Raw genomic sequence first — 17,393 nt, 5'->3', positions numbered from 1 at the left:
TCCCCTCCAGAGTTAAAATACCAAACTCTAACACCTCCTTCCCCTTTCTCACTCTGTAACTTCCCAGTAAACAGTGGAGGAGCCCACGGTCAGTAACCAATGCTCTCTCACGTTAGTAAAAGTATTTCAGCTGGTGAGCCCTACAACTATGGGGACAAATAAAACTGAGCTGAACTATGGTTTCTGGAATGGAGAATGAGAGCACCCCACCCAAGACTTTCAGCCACCACCATAGACTTATATCCAAGGTGCATGCTAAAAAAAAAAGCAGGCGGTATTTCTTTATATTTTAATTTTAAAGCATAAATATTTCCCCCCAAATCCAGGTTTTCGGAGAGGGATCTTACTTTCTCAGGTCCGTTAAACATTGAACCAAGAGTTTATTCTCTGGAGAGTTTCTGAGAAGCCGCCTTTCTGTGCCTCAGTTTCCTCATCTGTAAAATGGGACATAATAATGGTAACTATTTCATAAGGTTCTTGTGAGGATTAAATGAGTCATTATGTGTAAAGGACCTAGAACGTCATCTGGCATACAGTGAGTACTCTGCAGGTGTTATAAATTTTCTTAAGGACTTTATTTCTTCTATCTTGTTTATAGTGCTTCTTGTTTGTGGTGATTTTTGTTTGGTTTTGTGGTCATGTATTTTCCAATTACTGAGCATTAACAGTGTCCTCATAACAGGCTATTTCAGCCCCCGTGCACTTCTGGAGTAGAAGTAAGTTTGGCTGATGGTTTATAAATATTCATCTTCCAAGTCAGAGGCACTCAGCTTTTCCACAGACCCAGTAGTGGTTGTATCTGTTCATTTCATTTAGTTAAAAACTATATTGCAGATACAATAATCCAGCCAAGCTTTTAAATTAACTGGTAACTTTATTAATAACAATAGCATCTACACACATCTGAAAACACACATGTAAGAAACATAAGATTTATTCAGTCTCTGATAATGTCTGGAGCCCATTTGGATTCATGAAACCCCTGCAGTTAACTCCAGGATCCCTTATCCAAAAGCAGAGTTGAATAACTCATCAGACCATCAGTGTCTTTATCAGAAAAATCAAGGCTTGGACAGAAAGATTCAACATTCTGTAATTACACGAAGTAAAACTAAAATACAATTGTCCTCGCATCTGAGGATACAAAGGTGGACAAGGTTAGCTGCATGACCAGTGGACCAATCACTTCGCTTCTCTCAATCTCGTTTTTAAAGGGATATTAATCTTGTCTATCGTATAGGGTCTCCTGAAAAGCAAATGAGATGGTGAACATAAATTAAAAGCTCATCTCCGTGAGGAACAAAGGATCAGGATGGAAGGATGTCATAAATAGAGAAAGGAAAAGGATTTCCAGTGACCAATGTTTTGAATTTAATGAAAATCCAAGAGATTAGGCCAAACTGAGAAGTATAAAGGAGGGACAAAACTGCCACCTCCCCCTTAAAGAAAAAGAAAAAGAAAAAGAAAAAAATCTTAACAAAGTCCTCCTCCCAGCTGTTGCCCTGAGGTGACCACGGACAGACTTGGGGGAGGAGCTCCAAAAACATTTCCATTTTCATCACGTCTTCACATACATCTAATGAAAATGAACCGCACCCATCCATCCACGGAAGCGATTAAAAAAGGAGTGGGACAGAAAAATTAATTAAACAAATACTAATTCAATAAGTACTGAAGTGTCCACTGTGTGCCCAGTACTGGTTGGCACTGACGATATAGAGGAAAACCAGACCAGCAAAGTTTCTGTTAAGGGCTTGAGGAGAAAGACCGTAAACAAGAATATAAACGAACAAGACAATTTCAGACCGCTGCTAGGAGGAAGATAAAATAGAGTGAGGGCCCAGGACAGGCAGGAAGAAGAGGCGCAAACTCCTGAGTGGATGACTTGGGAAGGTTTCTGAGAGGTGACGTTTGAGCCCAGACTAAAATGACTAGTGCCTTACAGTTACTTGAGGCCGAAACATTCCAAGATAAGAGAATTAAATGCAAAAATGATCCACCAACCAAAAAATAACAGGGATTTCAAAGCACCAAAGTGAGCGGTGGAAACCAGAATCTATGAATTCTGGAGCGGCGCGAGATTTTGAATATTCATGTCGTCCAATCAGGGAAAGGCTGAGACCAGGCAGCGCGGGTTCCGTCCTAAATACCCCGAACTACTGGTATCCACAGGAGGTCACGTCGCAGGGCGTAACTGGTGACTGGGCACCCAAGCAGCCGCCAAACTCTCGGGAGAATTCTTCAGGGCTGTGATGCAGTGTTCACAGGACTCGGGCTTACTTACATCCTGGGGTCCTTTTTTAAATGATGATGGCCGAAATCACTCACTTCGTTTTAGAACACCGATGAAACATACCTAACAGAGCCACCAGGACACAACAGTCTACAAGCAGAGGGTGGGAAGGAGCAGTCTCAGAATCCTAATTTAGAACTGACTGACTCATAAGAAAACGAAGCAGCACAGTGAGGGGTTAAGACTCGGCCTAGATTCAAAAGCAATACCAGTCACGCGCCAAGAACCTCAAGTCATAAGGGCCTAAAAAGCTACGTGTGCCATTTGCCATTACTTTCATCCAACTACTGCAACTTACTTTGTGAGAAGAGACTGAGGGAAAACAAGTGAACAAAGCTCTTCTCTGGTGATAAGGTGGGTGGCTCTGAAAAGAGCCTTTGGAAAGTCAAGCGGCCCGGCGACTTTTGCGAGCGCCGCGTCCCGGCAGGGACTCACTTGGAGCTGGTGTACTTGGTGACCGCCTTGGTGCCCTCGGACACGGCGTGCTTGGCCAGCTCGCCGGGCAGCAGCAGGCGCACGGCCGTCTGGATCTCCCGGGAAGTGATGGTCGAGCGCTTGTTGTAATGCGCCAGGCGCGACGCTTCGCCCGCGATGCGCTCGAAGATGTCGTTGACGAACGAGTTCATGATGCCCATGGCCTTGGACGAGATGCCGGTATCCGGGTGCACCTGTTTCAGCACTTTGTACACGTAGATGGAATAGCTCTCCTTGCGACTGCGCTTGCGCTTTTTGCCGTCCTTTTTCTGAGCTTTGGTGACAGCTTTCTTCGAGCCCTTCTTGGGCGCGGGAGCGGATTTTGCCGGTTCAGGCATTGTAGAATACAACACCCGTTAGCAAGGAAAAGTAGCATGAGAATGGGCGGGCCTGATCCTTTTATAACCACCGTATGCAAATCAAGGCTCCAAAAGTCTTACGTTTCCATTGGGCCATGTAGAGACCTTGCGTTATCAGTAATAGCTACGTAACAACACCGACTCTTGACCTTATTGGCCATTTCTGGAGCCAATTTAGGACCAATGAAAAATTCGTTCCTGACCCCACCCCTAGGAAAGCTTATAAAAGCTTTCCAGTTGCTGATCTTTGAATCCTGTTTGTTGCGAGAATCTGAGCTCTAGGCCTTGTAGCATTATTTTCAGTTATGTCTGGCCGCGGAAAGCAAGGAGGCAAGGCCCGCGCCAAGGCCAAGTCGCGCTCGTCCCGCGCAGGTCTGCAGTTCCCGGTGGGGCGAGTGCACCGCCTGCTACGCAAAGGCAACTACGCCGAGCGGGTGGGGGCCGGCGCGCCTGTCTACATGGCGGCAGTCCTCGAGTACCTGACCGCCGAAATCCTGGAGCTGGCGGGCAACGCGGCCCGAGACAACAAGAAGACGCGCATCATCCCTCGTCACCTGCAGCTGGCCATCCGCAACGACGAGGAACTGAACAAGCTATTGGGCAAAGTCACCATCGCCCAGGGTGGCGTTTTGCCCAACATCCAGGCCGTTCTATTACCAAAGAAAACTGAAAGCCACAAAGCCAAAAGCAAATAAATCCAGACAAAGTGAACCAAAGACCAAAGGCTCTTTTTAGAGCCACCCAAGTTTTCAAAAAAAGAGCTAATGCGCTGTTTCATGATCAGCCCTTCATTTGACACTTTAGTGGCTCTTAAAAGAGCCTTTGGGGTGAGTGGGGTTGGTGTCAAGCCTCCTAATTACTTATTCTTGCCAGGCTTGTGACTCTCCGTTTTCTTGGGCAACAAGACTGCCTGGATATTGGGCAAGACGCCGCCCTGGGCAATTGTGACACCCCCGAGTAACTTGTTGAGCTCTTCATCATTTCTCACGGCTAGTTGCAAATGGCGAGGGATGATGCGCGTCTTCTTATTGTCTCGGGCCGCGTTGCCGGCCAGCTCCAGGATTTCCGCTGTCAGGTACTCCAGCACAGCCGCCAGGTACACCGGCGCGCCAGCCCCCACTCGCTCGGCGTAGTTGCCTTTGCGCAGCAGGCGGTGCACTCGCCCCACGGGGAACTGAAGGCCTGCGCGGGACGAGCGCGACTTGGCCTTGGCCCGAGCTTTGCCTCCCTGCTTTCCGCGTCCTGACATTACGGCTAAAAATGCAGTTACAGCTTCTTTTTCAAAGAGAAGAATGTGGCAAGGATAACCAATTTGATGTAATTTATAAGAGCTACCGGGAGGGGTGAAGCGAAGTGGTTTGATTGGCTAAAAGCTGAGTCCGATCGAACAGCCAATAGGAAAGCGAAAAGCAGACTCTTCGTTTGCATCTTGTACTACGAGGAAATGACGGCCTTGGTAAGTACCTACCAATCGCTGTGAACCACATTAAAGCCCCTTATTTGCATGCCAGGATTTTTAAAGCGAAGGTTTTCAAACAACACGCTGTTTTGTTTTTTTATTGAGTGGCAGTTTTTTTCCAACTTAAGAGTGGTAGGTTTTTTTTCGCCAAGGGAAATCCCAAGAAGGACCCAAAAGGACTGCAGAGAGCCTCTGGCAGATGTAGAGTTACTCCCACTCAAGGGTACCGAATTCTGAAGCTGATTACCCCCTTGAGCCCTAAATTACCCTCCAAGTCCCTCCCTTTGTGGCTCGTCAAAGCTAAACTTCTTAAAGAATATAGTACTACTAAGGCCTCCCCCTTTCAATTTACTCGTTGCCTGCAGTGTGGCTTAGCCCCATGCCAGCCGCCACTGCTCCTCGGACTCCAGTTTGACCGAGGCTAGCATAGAATTAGTCATCCTCCTCTTTACCTCCCGGCGGCGTCCAAAACCGCCTTGAACCTGAAGGCGGCTTTCCCTTGGCTTTCAAAATGTCGCCCTTCGTCTTTCCTCATCCTGCTTCTGTTCCTTTGCCCTTTTTTTTTACCTATTTATTTATTTAATTTTATTTCTCCCCACCCCCACCCCTCAACTCTGGCAACACCAAATTCCTCTGCCCGTCTTTAAATCCCGGTGTCCAGCTGGGCTCTGCCTCCCTACTCGCCCCTCCCCCACACTCCTCCATTCTTCACTCTCCCCGAAGAGTCTTACCCAACTCCATGCTTTCAACTAACACCTAAATTTGTTTCAGAAGCTCAGACCCATATACGTGATTGCTGACTGGATACTTCAACCTGTTTGTCCCAATAACTCGACCTATCCAAAAGCAAACTCATCCAAACACCACCCCCCCCCCCCCCGCCCTTTGCTCTCTTTACCTGAATGGCACCAACAATCTTCCAGGTACCTAAGCCAGAATCCACTGTTCCCTGCATCTCAACAGCATATCCAGTGTTACTTATTTAACTTCAGCCTTTTCCTCCATGATCCTCTTGTTTGCCTCTCTTAGACTTCAGCAACAGCCCCTAGAGACTCGTTTGTGTAATCCTCCACCTACCTTCCATAGAAATTTGTCCTGAAAGTTCCATTTCTTTCTCCTCAGCTTCCCATCCCTGGGAGTTCTACATCCCCACCCCATTTTCACCCTTTCCTGAATATCCCATAAAGCTGAAACCGCTGAAATGCGTCTGGGGGCTCCGAGGAGCTTCAGTTCTTTATGTCTCAGCGCAGAAAGAATTCAGCGAGAGGCAAAGTGACAGATAAGTGACTTATTAGAATAGGACACTTGTGAGACTTGAGACTTCCCAAGTGGCTGGGTGAGAGGGTGCCGTGCTCCTAGAACTTAGTGGGCTACAGTTTTATAATCAAAGGAAAAGTGGGGAGGGGGAAAAGACCACCTTCTTCCTCATTCTTGAGTAGACGTCAAACTTCCAGCATTAGCTCCTCCTCCACGTGGCGGGGAGGGGGAGAGGGAGGCTCTTGTCCCTACTTGGTCAAGTCGGGACTGTCATGGTGCAATGGAAATGAGCCAAAAGGCGCTCATTTTCTAAAAATGGTAAATGATCTCAGGTTTCAGTATAATGTCACCCTTTCCTTATATTTTTTTGTTTTTAGTGTGTGGAGAGAAGCATGCCCTTGGAATCAGCTTACTGAGCTCACTGGGCAGGATGTGGGTCTCATGCCACCATTGTTTTATTGTTTTGGGGCATGTCTCATGCTTCTGTTGCATAGTTTTGTTGCTACGCAGGCCTGCCTGATTGAGTGATCATTAACTTAGAGTGGTCTCCCATACCTTTTTCTTTACTTACAATCCCCAGTGGGATTAACTATTTAATTACCTACTTTGTCCCTTCACTATGTCCCTATCAAAGACAGGAGGTAGAATGCTATAGAGAAAAGAATAAACTTAAATTTTTTTCCCTGAGCTCTTTTCTAGTGTTCCTCTTTTATCCTCACCTTTGTTCCACTGACATTTATTGAGTACATGCTACCTATCAGGCAGTGGGTATACAGATAATTGAGACTAGTACAAAGAGGTCTGTAATGAGATGCCTCTAGAAAATAGAGGAAATCTGGTGAACTCTGTAAGTTAAAATTAGTTAACATCAGCTATCTGTAGAGCTTACCCCTGGTAAGATGCTGGTATAGATTTGTGAAACACCCAAGTACAGTCAAAAGTAATGGGAGTGTTTCCTCAATAGTAGGATGCAACTGAAGATAATTCTAGCCAAACTGATTATAGTATTTCAGAAGATGCACGTGTTAATAGAAAGATATGGTCCACATACCATCTAAATGGGGCAATTACAGTAGGAATGTGTTGTGCTTCTCTAACACTTAAGAGTATGTGTCTGCTAGACACAAAGGTTTAGGCTGTTATAGAAGGTTCCCTGGTGAAAGCATCAGCTTGTTCTCATAGTCTGGGTGAAATGTTTCTGAAGACTATCCAACCCTCTTAGCTCAGGTTCTGCTCTCAATTAACAACTTTCCAATTATTCTACTTTAGGATAAAAATATGAGACTGAAAAGGGGAGAACCAGTATGGGAAGATATATCTATCACTAGAAGTTAATTAATTTGAATTCTGACCTATTCATCAATTGCTTGTGTATTTTGTTAGTGTAACTCTCTCCCCAAGAAGCCAATCAGCTCTGGAAGTTCTAATAGTGTCAATTTTTCAGCCCTACAGAGCACAGAACAAAATACAGTAGTAGGGACCCCATGACAACTCTGGTACCCTTCGAGGCCCTGCTTGAGGGGCCAGCTGACCTCCTGATTTCTTTTTTACTTCTATCACAGTGACCCTGTGCTGTTAGGAAGGGTAAAGGGAAAAGAGATTATATTAAACCCTTATTAAGAGATAAGCCCTATGTTAGGGGCTACCTATGAAGTAGATATACAGTTGTACCTCGGTACCAGGACCCCCAGTGGATACTAAAATCCAAGGATGTTCAAGTCCCTTATATAAAATGGTGTAGTATTTGTGTATAACCTAAGCACATCCTCCCAGATGAAGTATCTCTAGATTACTTTTAATACCTAATACAATGTAAATGTTATGTAAATAGTTGTAAGTACAATGTAAAACTATGTAAATAGTTGCTAGGGCAGGGCAAATTCAAGTTTTGCTTTTTGGGGACTTTCCAGATTTTTTTTAGAATATTTTCCATCTACGGTTGATTGAATCCTCAGATTCAGAACCCATGGATACTGAAGGATGACTGTAATTGTTTCACAGATAAGGAAACCAAGGCTCAGAGACGTTTAAGCACTTGCTGAAGGTCACACAGCCACTTACAAAGACATGATTAGAACCAAGGTCTGCCTGACTCAAAGACTGTGCTCATCATCCCTCCAAGCACACTACTTCACTAACTAGATTATGGGTTTCATGAAGTCACTTAACTTACCCAACCTCGCTTCCTGCCTCTGTTACAGAGAGAGGGAGAGCTGGAGAGCAGGAGAGTTAGAGAGTGAGAGTGAGAGAGCATGAGAGAAGAATGGAATTAGACTTAATACTTTAAATTCCATCTAGCTATAAAACCTTATTAGATAAGTCCAGATAGGCCAATATCCTACAAATTTTATCAGGCTCAGTTACTATCTATTGCTCCCCAGACCTCCCTTCCCAGCATTCTTACCAGAGCTATTAAAATATATAACAGAGCAGGCCATTTGTAAAAGTCATACACCATCACAAACAGGCTGGATCTTATCTCCTTTAACACCTCTGGGATTTTTAACCAAAAGCAGCGGAGTTCCTAACCAGGCAATCTAGTTAATCAAACATTTAGGGCATTCTGGGTCCATTCTATCATTCCAACCATACTTCTCTCCCTTCCCCTTTTCTTCCACCATTCCTCAACTCCACCCCCAGCCCCCTCCGTACTGAGCTTCACGTCATTCATAAGAGGAGCAAGGCCTTTCCACAGCTCCCTGCCATTGCACATGACGTTGCCCTTGGCTAGAATGCTTTCAGCCTCCTCTGGACCTGCAAAATCCTCCTCATCCTTCCAGTTTCCACCCAGATATCACCTCCTCTTTCATGAAGCTTCCCTACTGTCACACACACAGCCTCAGTGTACCCACATCTCTTTGTTCATATCCTGCTGATAGCATTTAAGCACTCTGCCCTGTGTTTTGACCTTGGTCTCACTTCCTTTCTGTGACCACTTCAAGGGACAGACCATGTCTTCTTCACCTTTAAATCAGGAGTCCTTTATTCCTTCTACCTGGCTCTTAGTAGGGTAATTAAATGTTTTTTGCACAAACAAATAAAACTATACTCTTAGAGAATTAGCATCTTCTTCTCTAAAATATTTCTCTTTAGTCAACAAACCACTCTCCAAATGCTAGCTAGCTATCAACAGTAGACTGTGGTAGACAGAAAATACAACAGAAGCTCATCAATTAAATAAAAATCATATACCCTACCATAATAGAGTTGTTAGAATAAATGAGAATTAAATATAAAGAACCTAGTACAGAGGTGGAACCTGCGATGCCCAAATGCTGGATTAGGAGGCAGAATAGCTTAATGGTTAAGAGCTCAAATTCTGCAGCCTGACTCTCTGGGTTTGTTTACCAGATCTGTGACCATAGGTACATTACTTACCTAACCTCTAAGGGTCTCTGCTTCCTCAATGGTAAAGCGAGAGTAGTAACAGTAGCTACTTCATGGACTTGTTGCAAGAATTAAAAGAGTTTATAAATGTAAAACATTTAGCATAGTACCTGTCACCAACAAAGCAGGGGATCTCAAAAATTTGAACAAATTTGCCATTTCAGAAATAAACATTGAGTTTATCCTATGACCACTCCTGGATATACACCAAACAGAAAACAATGTTTACATCCAACGAAAAGCACGTACAAGGATGTAGTATATTCATATACTGCAATACCACACAATGAAAATGAACAAATCACTGCCCCACACACGGATGAATCTCACAGACAATGTTGAGCAAAAGACAAACACAAATGTATTCATACTATGTGATTCTATTTATAAGAAGTTCAAAAACAGGCAAAACTAATCTATGGTGCTAGAGGTTAGAATAATGATTAACTGTGGCAGGGTGGTATTGACTTCCCTGGGAGCCTTCCGAGGTGCTAGAAATTTTCTGTATCTTGATATAGTGTATTCCCATGTAAAATTAAGCTGTGCGCTTAAAAAGTGTGCATTTCTTATGTGTAAATTATACATCAGTAGGGACAAATCAATTTTTTTTTTTTTTTTTTTTTTTTGCAGTACGTGGGCCTCTCACTGTTGTGGCCTCTCCCGTTGCGGAGCACAGGCTCCGGACAGACGCGCAGGCTCAGCGGCCATGGCTCATGGGCCCAGCCGCTCTGCAGCATGTGGGATCTTCCTGGACCGAGGCACGAACCCGTGTCCCCTGCATCGGCAGGCGGACTCTCAACCACTGCACCACCAAGGAAGCCCCCAAATTAATTTTTTAATGAACAAATACTGAAGTAATCATCATAGGAAAAAGATGAATACTTTGTTGGGCATCTTACTCCTCACATTACACATTAGTGTTTATTAGTTTTCGTTTTGTTTTCTTTAATTACACGAGGCGGCCACCATAATGTCTCAGTGCTTAAAGCCTCTAAGACTCTTAATCTGTCCATGACAAAGCTTCACTAAGTAGTACATATTGTCATGACTATGTTTTTATTAGAAACAAAGACACTAAACTTGCCCTAGGGAGCTTGCAACTTACAAAGCTTTCATTTATTTTTGCAACAGGAATAATAATGTCGGCCCTCTCTATTCACATACTAGCTCACTATCCATTCGGTACATTTTACCGAACACCCAAGTATGCCAACAGTGAGCCTGGCATAACACATGCAGTGAATACATTGCCTCTGGCCAGATCTCTCTTTCCACATGATTGGTTTCCTCTAGTCATTCAAATCTCTGTTTAAATGTCCCCTCCACAGCAAGGCCTTCTCTGACCACAGCCTCCCACCATTCCCCACCACTGTCACTGGATTAGCAAATTACAAGGCCCTCACCTAAAACAAGTCCTTCTTAGAGAGTCCATCTCTTTAACAGCACTCAAGTTGATTTACTTCTCTCTAGCCTGTCTCCTGCCTTCACTCAGATTATCTTGCACCAGACTACTGCCAAAGGCTTTTCTCCTCTTCTCCCTGCTTCCGCTCTTCCCATTCCCTTAATATATTCCTCATACACTAGCCACAGTGACCTTCTAATAGAAAATCTGATTCTTTTCTCACTTTATTCTTTTTCCCAGGTCATTTCACTCCCCTCACCCACTTCCCCGCCTCCCCCCCCCCCCCCCCCGCCACGATCTCATTTCGTCTTCAGCGAGACTCTTGCCTCACATGCGCTTCTCAGATGCTAAAACTAGTAGACAAAAGCTTAATGAAAAACAGAATAGTACATCGACTCAAAGTATCTCCTACAACTACAAAGGGAAAAAGGAAAATTTTACAATTGAGAAACCTGAGAGATACCACCTTAATCAATTAATCAGAATTATCATTAACAATGAGACAAATTGAATTATATGCCCCCTATATGCTTCAGTGAAAGGATTCAATATCACTTCTGCAGTTTTCCTGCCAAAAATGTATATCCTAAATCTGAATCAGAGTGAAGCATTCGACAAACCCAAGTTGAGGGATATTTAACAAAATAAACGGTCTGTACTCCTCAAAAATGTCAAAGTCGTGAAAGACAAAAAGACAAATGAACTCTTCCAGATTAATGGAGACCAAAGAGACATAACAACTGAATACAGCATGTGATCCTAGATTGGATACTGGCCCAGAATTTTTTTTTTTTCATTTTATATAAAGGACATTATGGGACAACTGGCAAATTTTGCATAAGATCTGTACATTATAGTACTGAATTTGACAATTACATTGTGGTTATGTGAGAAAACGTCTTTTTTTTTTTTTTTTTTTTTTTTACTAAATACATATTAGCAAATATATATTAGTCAGAGCTCTTCAGAGAAATAGAACAATAGGATATATATGGAGAGGGCAAGAGCAAACGAGAGAGAGAGAGAGAGAGAGAAAAAGAGAGAGAGATTTATTATAAGGAATTGGCTCACATGACAATGGATGCTGACAAGTCCCGAGATCTGCAGGGTGAGTCAGCAAGCTGGAAACACAGGAGAGCTGATGGTGTAATTCCAGTCCAAGTCTGAAGGCTTGAGATCCAAGAGAAGCAATGCTGTAGTTCCAGTCAAAGACTAACAGGCTGGAGACCCAGAAAGAGCCAGTGTTTCAGTTCAAGTCTGAAGGCAGGAAAGAAGCCAATGTCCCAGTTCAAAGGCAGTCAGGCGGGAAAGAACTCTCTTTTTCCAGGAGGGTTAGCCTTTTTGTTTTATTCAGGCCTTCAACTGATGGGATGAGACCCAGCCACAATAGGGAGGGCAATCTGCTTTACTCAGTCTACCAATTTTAATGTTAATCTCATCAAAAACACCCTTACAGAAACACCCAGAATAATGTTTGACCAAATATATGGGCGCCCTGTGGCCCAGTCAAGTTGACACATAAAATTAACCATCACAGGTAGTTAGAGGTAAATGGACTTATGTCTGAAACTTACTCTCAAATGAGTCAGAAAAATAATTATATATGTGTAGTTAGATACATAAAAAGAAACAAAGCAAACATGATAACATGTCAATATTTGGATAATCTGGGTATCAGGGTGAGGGGTATGCAAGAATTATTTGTACTGTTTTTGTATTTCTATAACTCTGAAAGCACTTAAGAAAAAGTTAAAAATAAAATACACACACATAGAACCATACATCCAACATGACATCTGTTCTTCGATATCATAAAGACACTTCAGGATCAAGTCCAAAACAGAACTGGGCACCTAGTCTTTCCCTTCCCCACCCTTCCAAACCTGTGCTTCTTCCAATATTCTGTATCTTAGGGAACAAATGCCATCCATCCAGATGCACAAACCTGATAGTTATCCTTCATACTTTCCCTCCCGTAACTAGCCCATTACCACATCCTGTGGGTTTTACCCTCCCAATGTATATCTTACAGCCACAATTTATTTCCATCTTCACCTGCATGACCACCAGCGTGGTCCAAGTCATCATCATCCCTCACCTAGACTGCTACACTAACCTCCCAACTGGTCTCCCTGCTTGCACTCTTACCTCCTCTACAGTTCTCCATACTGCAGCCAGGGATCTTTGCAAAATAAAAATTTAAAGATGGCTAAATTCAATGCATGATCCTTGATTGGCTTTCGAAAAATAAAAAATTATAAAGGCAGTAATGAGACACCTGGGGAAATTTGAATGTCAACTATATATTAATAACAGTATTGAACAAATATTAAACGTCTTAGGCGTGGTAATAGTATTACGCTTATGTAGGAAAATATCCTTGTCTTAGGAGATACACGTTTAAGTATATAGCAATGAAATGTAAAGATTTTCGCAACTCTCAAATGGTTCAGCAAAAATGATAACAATATTTTTATTATATACACACATTCAAAGAGAGATTAGGGCTTCCCTGGTGGCGCAGTGGTTGAGAGTCCACCTGCCGGGGACTCACATGACATGGGGTCGTGCCCCGGTCCGGGAAGATCCCACGTGCCGCGGAGCGGCTGGGCCCATGAGCCATGGCCACTGAGCCTGTGGGTCTGGGGCCTGTGCTCTGCAACGGGAGAGACCACAACAGTGAGAGGCCCGCGTACCGGGAAAAAAAAAAAGGGAGATAAAAAGCAAATCTGGTAAAATGTCAGTAAATATAGGTGAAGAATAAATGGGGTGCTCATTGTACTAACCTTGCAATTGACATTATGTTAAATTTTTTGAGTGTGATAGGGTATTGTAGTTATTTAAGAGAATATCCTTCTTCTTAGGAGATACATACTGGAGTACCTAAGGGTGAAATGTCATGCTGTCTGCAACTTATTTTCAAATAAAGTATAGAAATACATTTTTAAAGTATATAAGTATACATAAAGTACTTAAACATAAAAGTATATATGTATAAGTATATAATATATATAAATGTAAAAAACAGTGAAAGGTAGAGGATGCTGTTTTGCGCTGTTCAACTTTTCTGCAGATTTGAAATTTTTCAAAATTAAAAGTTGGGGAAATACATATATGGAGAAATCGATAAAATATTAGGATACAAAATAAAATACTGGTTGAATTGACGAGTTACATATCATCTTGGAAAAATCTCATCCTGTTATATCCCCACTGAAAACCTTCCCTAGCTTCCTACTGCTCCTAGGATAAAAACAAAACTGCCTAACGAGGCCTTCTCCCCACAGGCCTATACATTCGCTCAGCTTCCCATCACCATCATCTCTGCCCCGTGGGCTCCAACTATATCTAACTACACCCAAAGGAACCACTCCCCCAAAGTTCTCTCTCCTCCTGGCCTTTGTGCGTGCAGCTACCACACTAGGAGGGGCTGAGAAAGGGATTTTTGTGCCTCTTGTAAACTGTTGCCTTAAGTTTTCTCTTCTCCCCCCAAGTCTGGACGACATGCCTCCTTAGCATCCTGCTCTTAGTCCCATCACAGCCCTTAGCACACAGTATTGCAACTGTCCACTCACTGGTCCATCTTCTCCAGTGTTCTGTAAACTGCCTGAGGACAGGGCCTGTCTTACCTCCCCAGCCTCCAGGACTGGTCTGGCACACAATAATTATGTATTCAATAAATGAAATGGACTTCCATTTTCTTGTATGTAAAATAAAGGTGTTGGGCTAGATAATCTACAAGATGTATTGTCAATAAAATGAATCGAATAATCTCAATATCAATTGCACAGAAGTTCCCGTTTTCTTTACAGTTCCTCAGGTTCAGAGCCTCCCACGACCTCACGAGTCGGGGGAAGTAGAGACTACAGTTCCCGAGAACCCTCAGGACACCACGTGGTGGCGGCCCGGTCTATCGCGTAGCGAGGACTCCATTTCCCAGCGTGCCTCAGGACGCGAAGTCTACGTTTCGCCCGGAACTTCAGGAGTCCGGCCCTGAATGGGAGCTGCGGTAGCGAAGACTGAGTGCAAGGTAGAAGGGGCCCAGCCTGGGGTTCAGAGGGGACACAGGGACATTGGCTCAACCAAAAGCCCGGAGTTGCACATACCCTACTCTTGCAACCTCCAGCTCATTCTTAGCGAATCCCCTTAGTAAGGAACGTGCCTCGCGCGCGGGCTCTCTCTAATCCACCGCCTCCCTTCAGCGGCTCGCGGCTGGAGGCCAGATTCCCCCACGTCACACAGAGGAAAGAGGCGGTGCCTCGCGTCTCACTGTCGCGTCTAGGCGGGCTCCCAGTGTGGACGTTGGCCGGGGGGCGGGGGCTGGGGTGGTTGAGAGACTGGTCTCTCACCAAGAGCGAGGCCCTGACCCTCACTGCTCCCGTCCTTGTCTCTGCCGTAGCTGATGCTGAGTGGGCAGCTGGTCGGAAGCCTGTTCTCCATGGCTGGCCGCGTCTGTGTGTCCCGGGGCGGCGCCAGATCAGGGGCCATCGGTCCCGTCGAGGCCGCCATTCGCACAAAGTTGGAGCAGGCGCTGAACCCCGAGGTCCTGGAGCTGCGTAATGAGAGCGGCGGCCACGCGGTCCCACCAGGCAGTGAAACCCATTTCCGCGTGGCCGTGGTGAGCTCTCGTTTCGAGGGACTGAGCCCCCTGCAACGGCATCGGCTGGTCCACGCGGCGCTGTCAGAAGAACTGGCTGGGCCGGTCCACGCCCTGGCCATACAAGCGCGGACCCCTGCCCAGTGGAGGGAGAACCCTCAACTGGACACGAGCCCCCCCTGCCTGGGCGGGAGCAAGAAAACTCGAGGAACTCCCTGAACCCTGAGAGAGAGGGAGGACCGGGATCGAAACGGGTTGGGTGAGAATAAACTACTGGGACCTTCTTCCCTTCAATACAGTCTGGTATTTGTAAGAGTTGAGGACCTGGGCCCCATTCAACCGGCATATACAGGTTCTCTGGAGACAGCAATTCATTTCACATCAAGGTCAACCTAAGGAAAGCAGACAATCACTCACTACTGCTCTTGCCCTGGACTATTAAGGAAAAGCTGCCCAGTTGTTTCGTGTTAAATTGTGACTTAAGGAACCACCAGACCTTATGAGTTGCAAGTAATCCTGTACATTAAAAGAGAAATTATCATATGAGGTGAATTGCTGTGTTGTTAAAGGCCTGTTGAACCAGTGCTACAGATGTTCTTGGGAGAAGAAAGATACTTGAGGCCTAGCATAGTCAGGAAGGGCTTCATTAAACCAGAAAGGAAAGGAAAGTTGTTGCAGGCAGGGGGAAGAACCCAAGCAAAGGCGTAGAAGCTGGACTGGGCAGAGAGTTATTGGACAAGACAGCAGTTACAGACACATTTGAACTTCAGACTTGGGGAATGTTTGGCTTTCTATCAACCTGTCCATTTCCAAAAGGATTTACATTTGTTCGTGAGAAAAAAAAACTTTAAAAAAAAAAAACCACTAAAGCAGTGAAAAGATTATAATCTGGGAAGTAAGTATAGAAGGGGGAGAAAACTTTACATAGCCCTTTTTCTTATGAGCCTTCCAAATGTCATAATTTTGAGGGAAGCTAAGGTAATGTCTAGATAAGCAGCTTTCTGATGATCTCAATATGGAGATGGAACTTAGACAGTAAAGAGAAAGCTTGGTTAACATGTATCAACTGTTTCTGGCTAAAGAGTTTAGACTGCATCTGGTTGGGCAGTAGGGAGTCATTGAAGGGTGTTGAGGAAAGGATGCCAAAGAGCATTTTGGGGCAGATTGATCTGGCAGTGATGTGTAAGTGGGTTGGCATAGGAAATAGGAGGCACAGAGATTAACCAATGGTGCAGGCAGAACCCTGACCTAGAGGTCAGCTGTTGAAATGGAAAGGAAGGAGTTGATTTGAGAGTGACCATTTTTAAAAAGTCAGAAAACGGCTTGATTAGAACAGAAATGGACTAGAGTGAGAGGAGCGTCAATGGTAAACCTCAGGCAGTACTTTTCAGATTTCCTCACAGATAAAAATTCCCACGGGAGCTTGTTTAAAATGTGGATTCTAGGTCAACTCTCTTCCAAAAAAAGATTCTGATTCCACAAGTCAGGAATGGAATCTGGAATCTACATTTTTAAAAAACACACAAGGATTTGGAGGAAAGTTGGTTCTATTCTCAAGAAATATTACTCCAAGTTTTTGTTTATTTGTATTCATTTTTGGAGTTCTTAGATTTTTTAAATGTTTTTGTAAATATTATTTTATTATGGCAAAAACTCTTGAGATCTGTCCTCTTAACAATTTTTTTTAAGTGTACAATCAATACATTATCACTGACTATAGGTACAATGTCATACAGCAGATCTCTAGAGCTTAATCATCTTGCTTAACTGAAGTTTTATGCCTGTTGATTGGCAACTCCCCATTCCCTTCTCCCCCAGCCCCTAGTAACCAACATACCACTCTGATTCTATTTGACTATTTTAGATAAAGTGGAATCATGCATATTTGTCTTTCTGTGACTGGCTTATTTCACTTAGCATAATGTCCTCATGGTTTATCATAGCAGAATTTCCTTCTTTTTTAAGGCTGGCAAGTATTCCATTGTTATGTACATACTATATTTTCTTTATCCATTCATTTGTCAATGGACATTTAGGTTGTTTCCACACCTTAGCCATTGTGATATTCTGCAATGAACATGAGAGTGCTAATACCTCTCCAAGATCCTGATTTCAGTTCTTTTGGATAAATACCCAGAAGTGAGATCGCTGGATCATATGGTAGT

The 17,393-nt window shown here is 44.0% G+C and overlaps 4 protein-coding genes across 4 annotated transcripts; 2 read left to right on the top strand and 2 right to left on the bottom strand.

The window, feature by feature from the left end:
• Positions 1-854: 854 nt before the first annotated feature.
• Positions 855-3,126, bottom strand: H2BC21 (H2B clustered histone 21). The gene has a single exon (XM_030846512.2). It carries the CDS (start codon positions 3,103-3,105, stop codon positions 2,725-2,727), a length of 381 nt encoding a protein of 126 aa, XP_030702372.1. The 5' UTR covers positions 3,106-3,126; the 3' UTR covers positions 855-2,724.
• A 305-nt stretch (positions 3,127-3,431) lies between these two features.
• LOC115847038 (histone H2A type 2-C) lies at positions 3,432-4,106 on the top strand. Its single transcript, XM_060300048.1, has one exon. The coding sequence runs from the start codon at positions 3,432-3,434 to the stop codon at positions 3,819-3,821; it is 390 nt and encodes a 129-aa protein (XP_060156031.1). The 3' UTR covers positions 3,822-4,106.
• H2AC21 (H2A clustered histone 21) lies at positions 3,927-4,509 on the bottom strand. The gene has a single exon (XM_030846510.2). It carries the CDS (start codon positions 4,373-4,375, stop codon positions 3,983-3,985), a length of 393 nt encoding a protein of 130 aa, XP_030702370.1. The 5' UTR covers positions 4,376-4,509; the 3' UTR covers positions 3,927-3,982.
• Positions 4,361-17,122, top strand: BOLA1 (bolA family member 1). The gene is made up of 3 exons (XM_060300027.2): positions 4,361-4,582; positions 14,444-14,661; positions 15,031-17,122. Exons 2-3 carry the CDS (start codon positions 14,629-14,631, stop codon positions 15,445-15,447), a joined length of 450 nt encoding a protein of 149 aa, XP_060156010.1. The 5' UTR covers positions 4,361-4,582; positions 14,444-14,628; the 3' UTR covers positions 15,448-17,122.
• The last annotated feature ends 271 nt before the right edge of the window (positions 17,123-17,393 follow it).

This window comes from Globicephala melas, chromosome 1 (genome assembly GCF_963455315.2).
Source record: "Globicephala melas chromosome 1, mGloMel1.2, whole genome shotgun sequence".
Classification (NCBI taxonomy): Eukaryota; Metazoa; Chordata; class Mammalia; order Artiodactyla; family Delphinidae; genus Globicephala; species Globicephala melas.
This window is presented reverse-complemented; position numbering and strand designations above follow the sequence as displayed.

Bases quoted from the DNA above. Each gene is read 5' to 3' on its own strand.
- H2BC21 (XM_030846512.2), bottom strand. From the start codon at position 3,105: ATGCCTGAACCGGCAAAATCCGCTCCCGCGCCCAAGAAGGGCTCGAAG.
- LOC115847038 (XM_060300048.1), top strand. From the start codon at position 3,432: ATGTCTGGCCGCGGAAAGCAAGGAGGCAAGGCCCGCGCCAAGGCCAAG.
- H2AC21 (XM_030846510.2), bottom strand. From the start codon at position 4,375: ATGTCAGGACGCGGAAAGCAGGGAGGCAAAGCTCGGGCCAAGGCCAAG.
- BOLA1 (XM_060300027.2), top strand. From the start codon at position 14,629: ATGGGAGCTGCGGTAGCGAAGACTGAGTGCAAG. The intron at 14,662-15,030 runs GTAGAAGGGGCC...TCTCTGCCGTAG, and splicing joins TAGCGAAGACTGAGTGCAAG to CTGATGCTGAGTGGGCAGCT.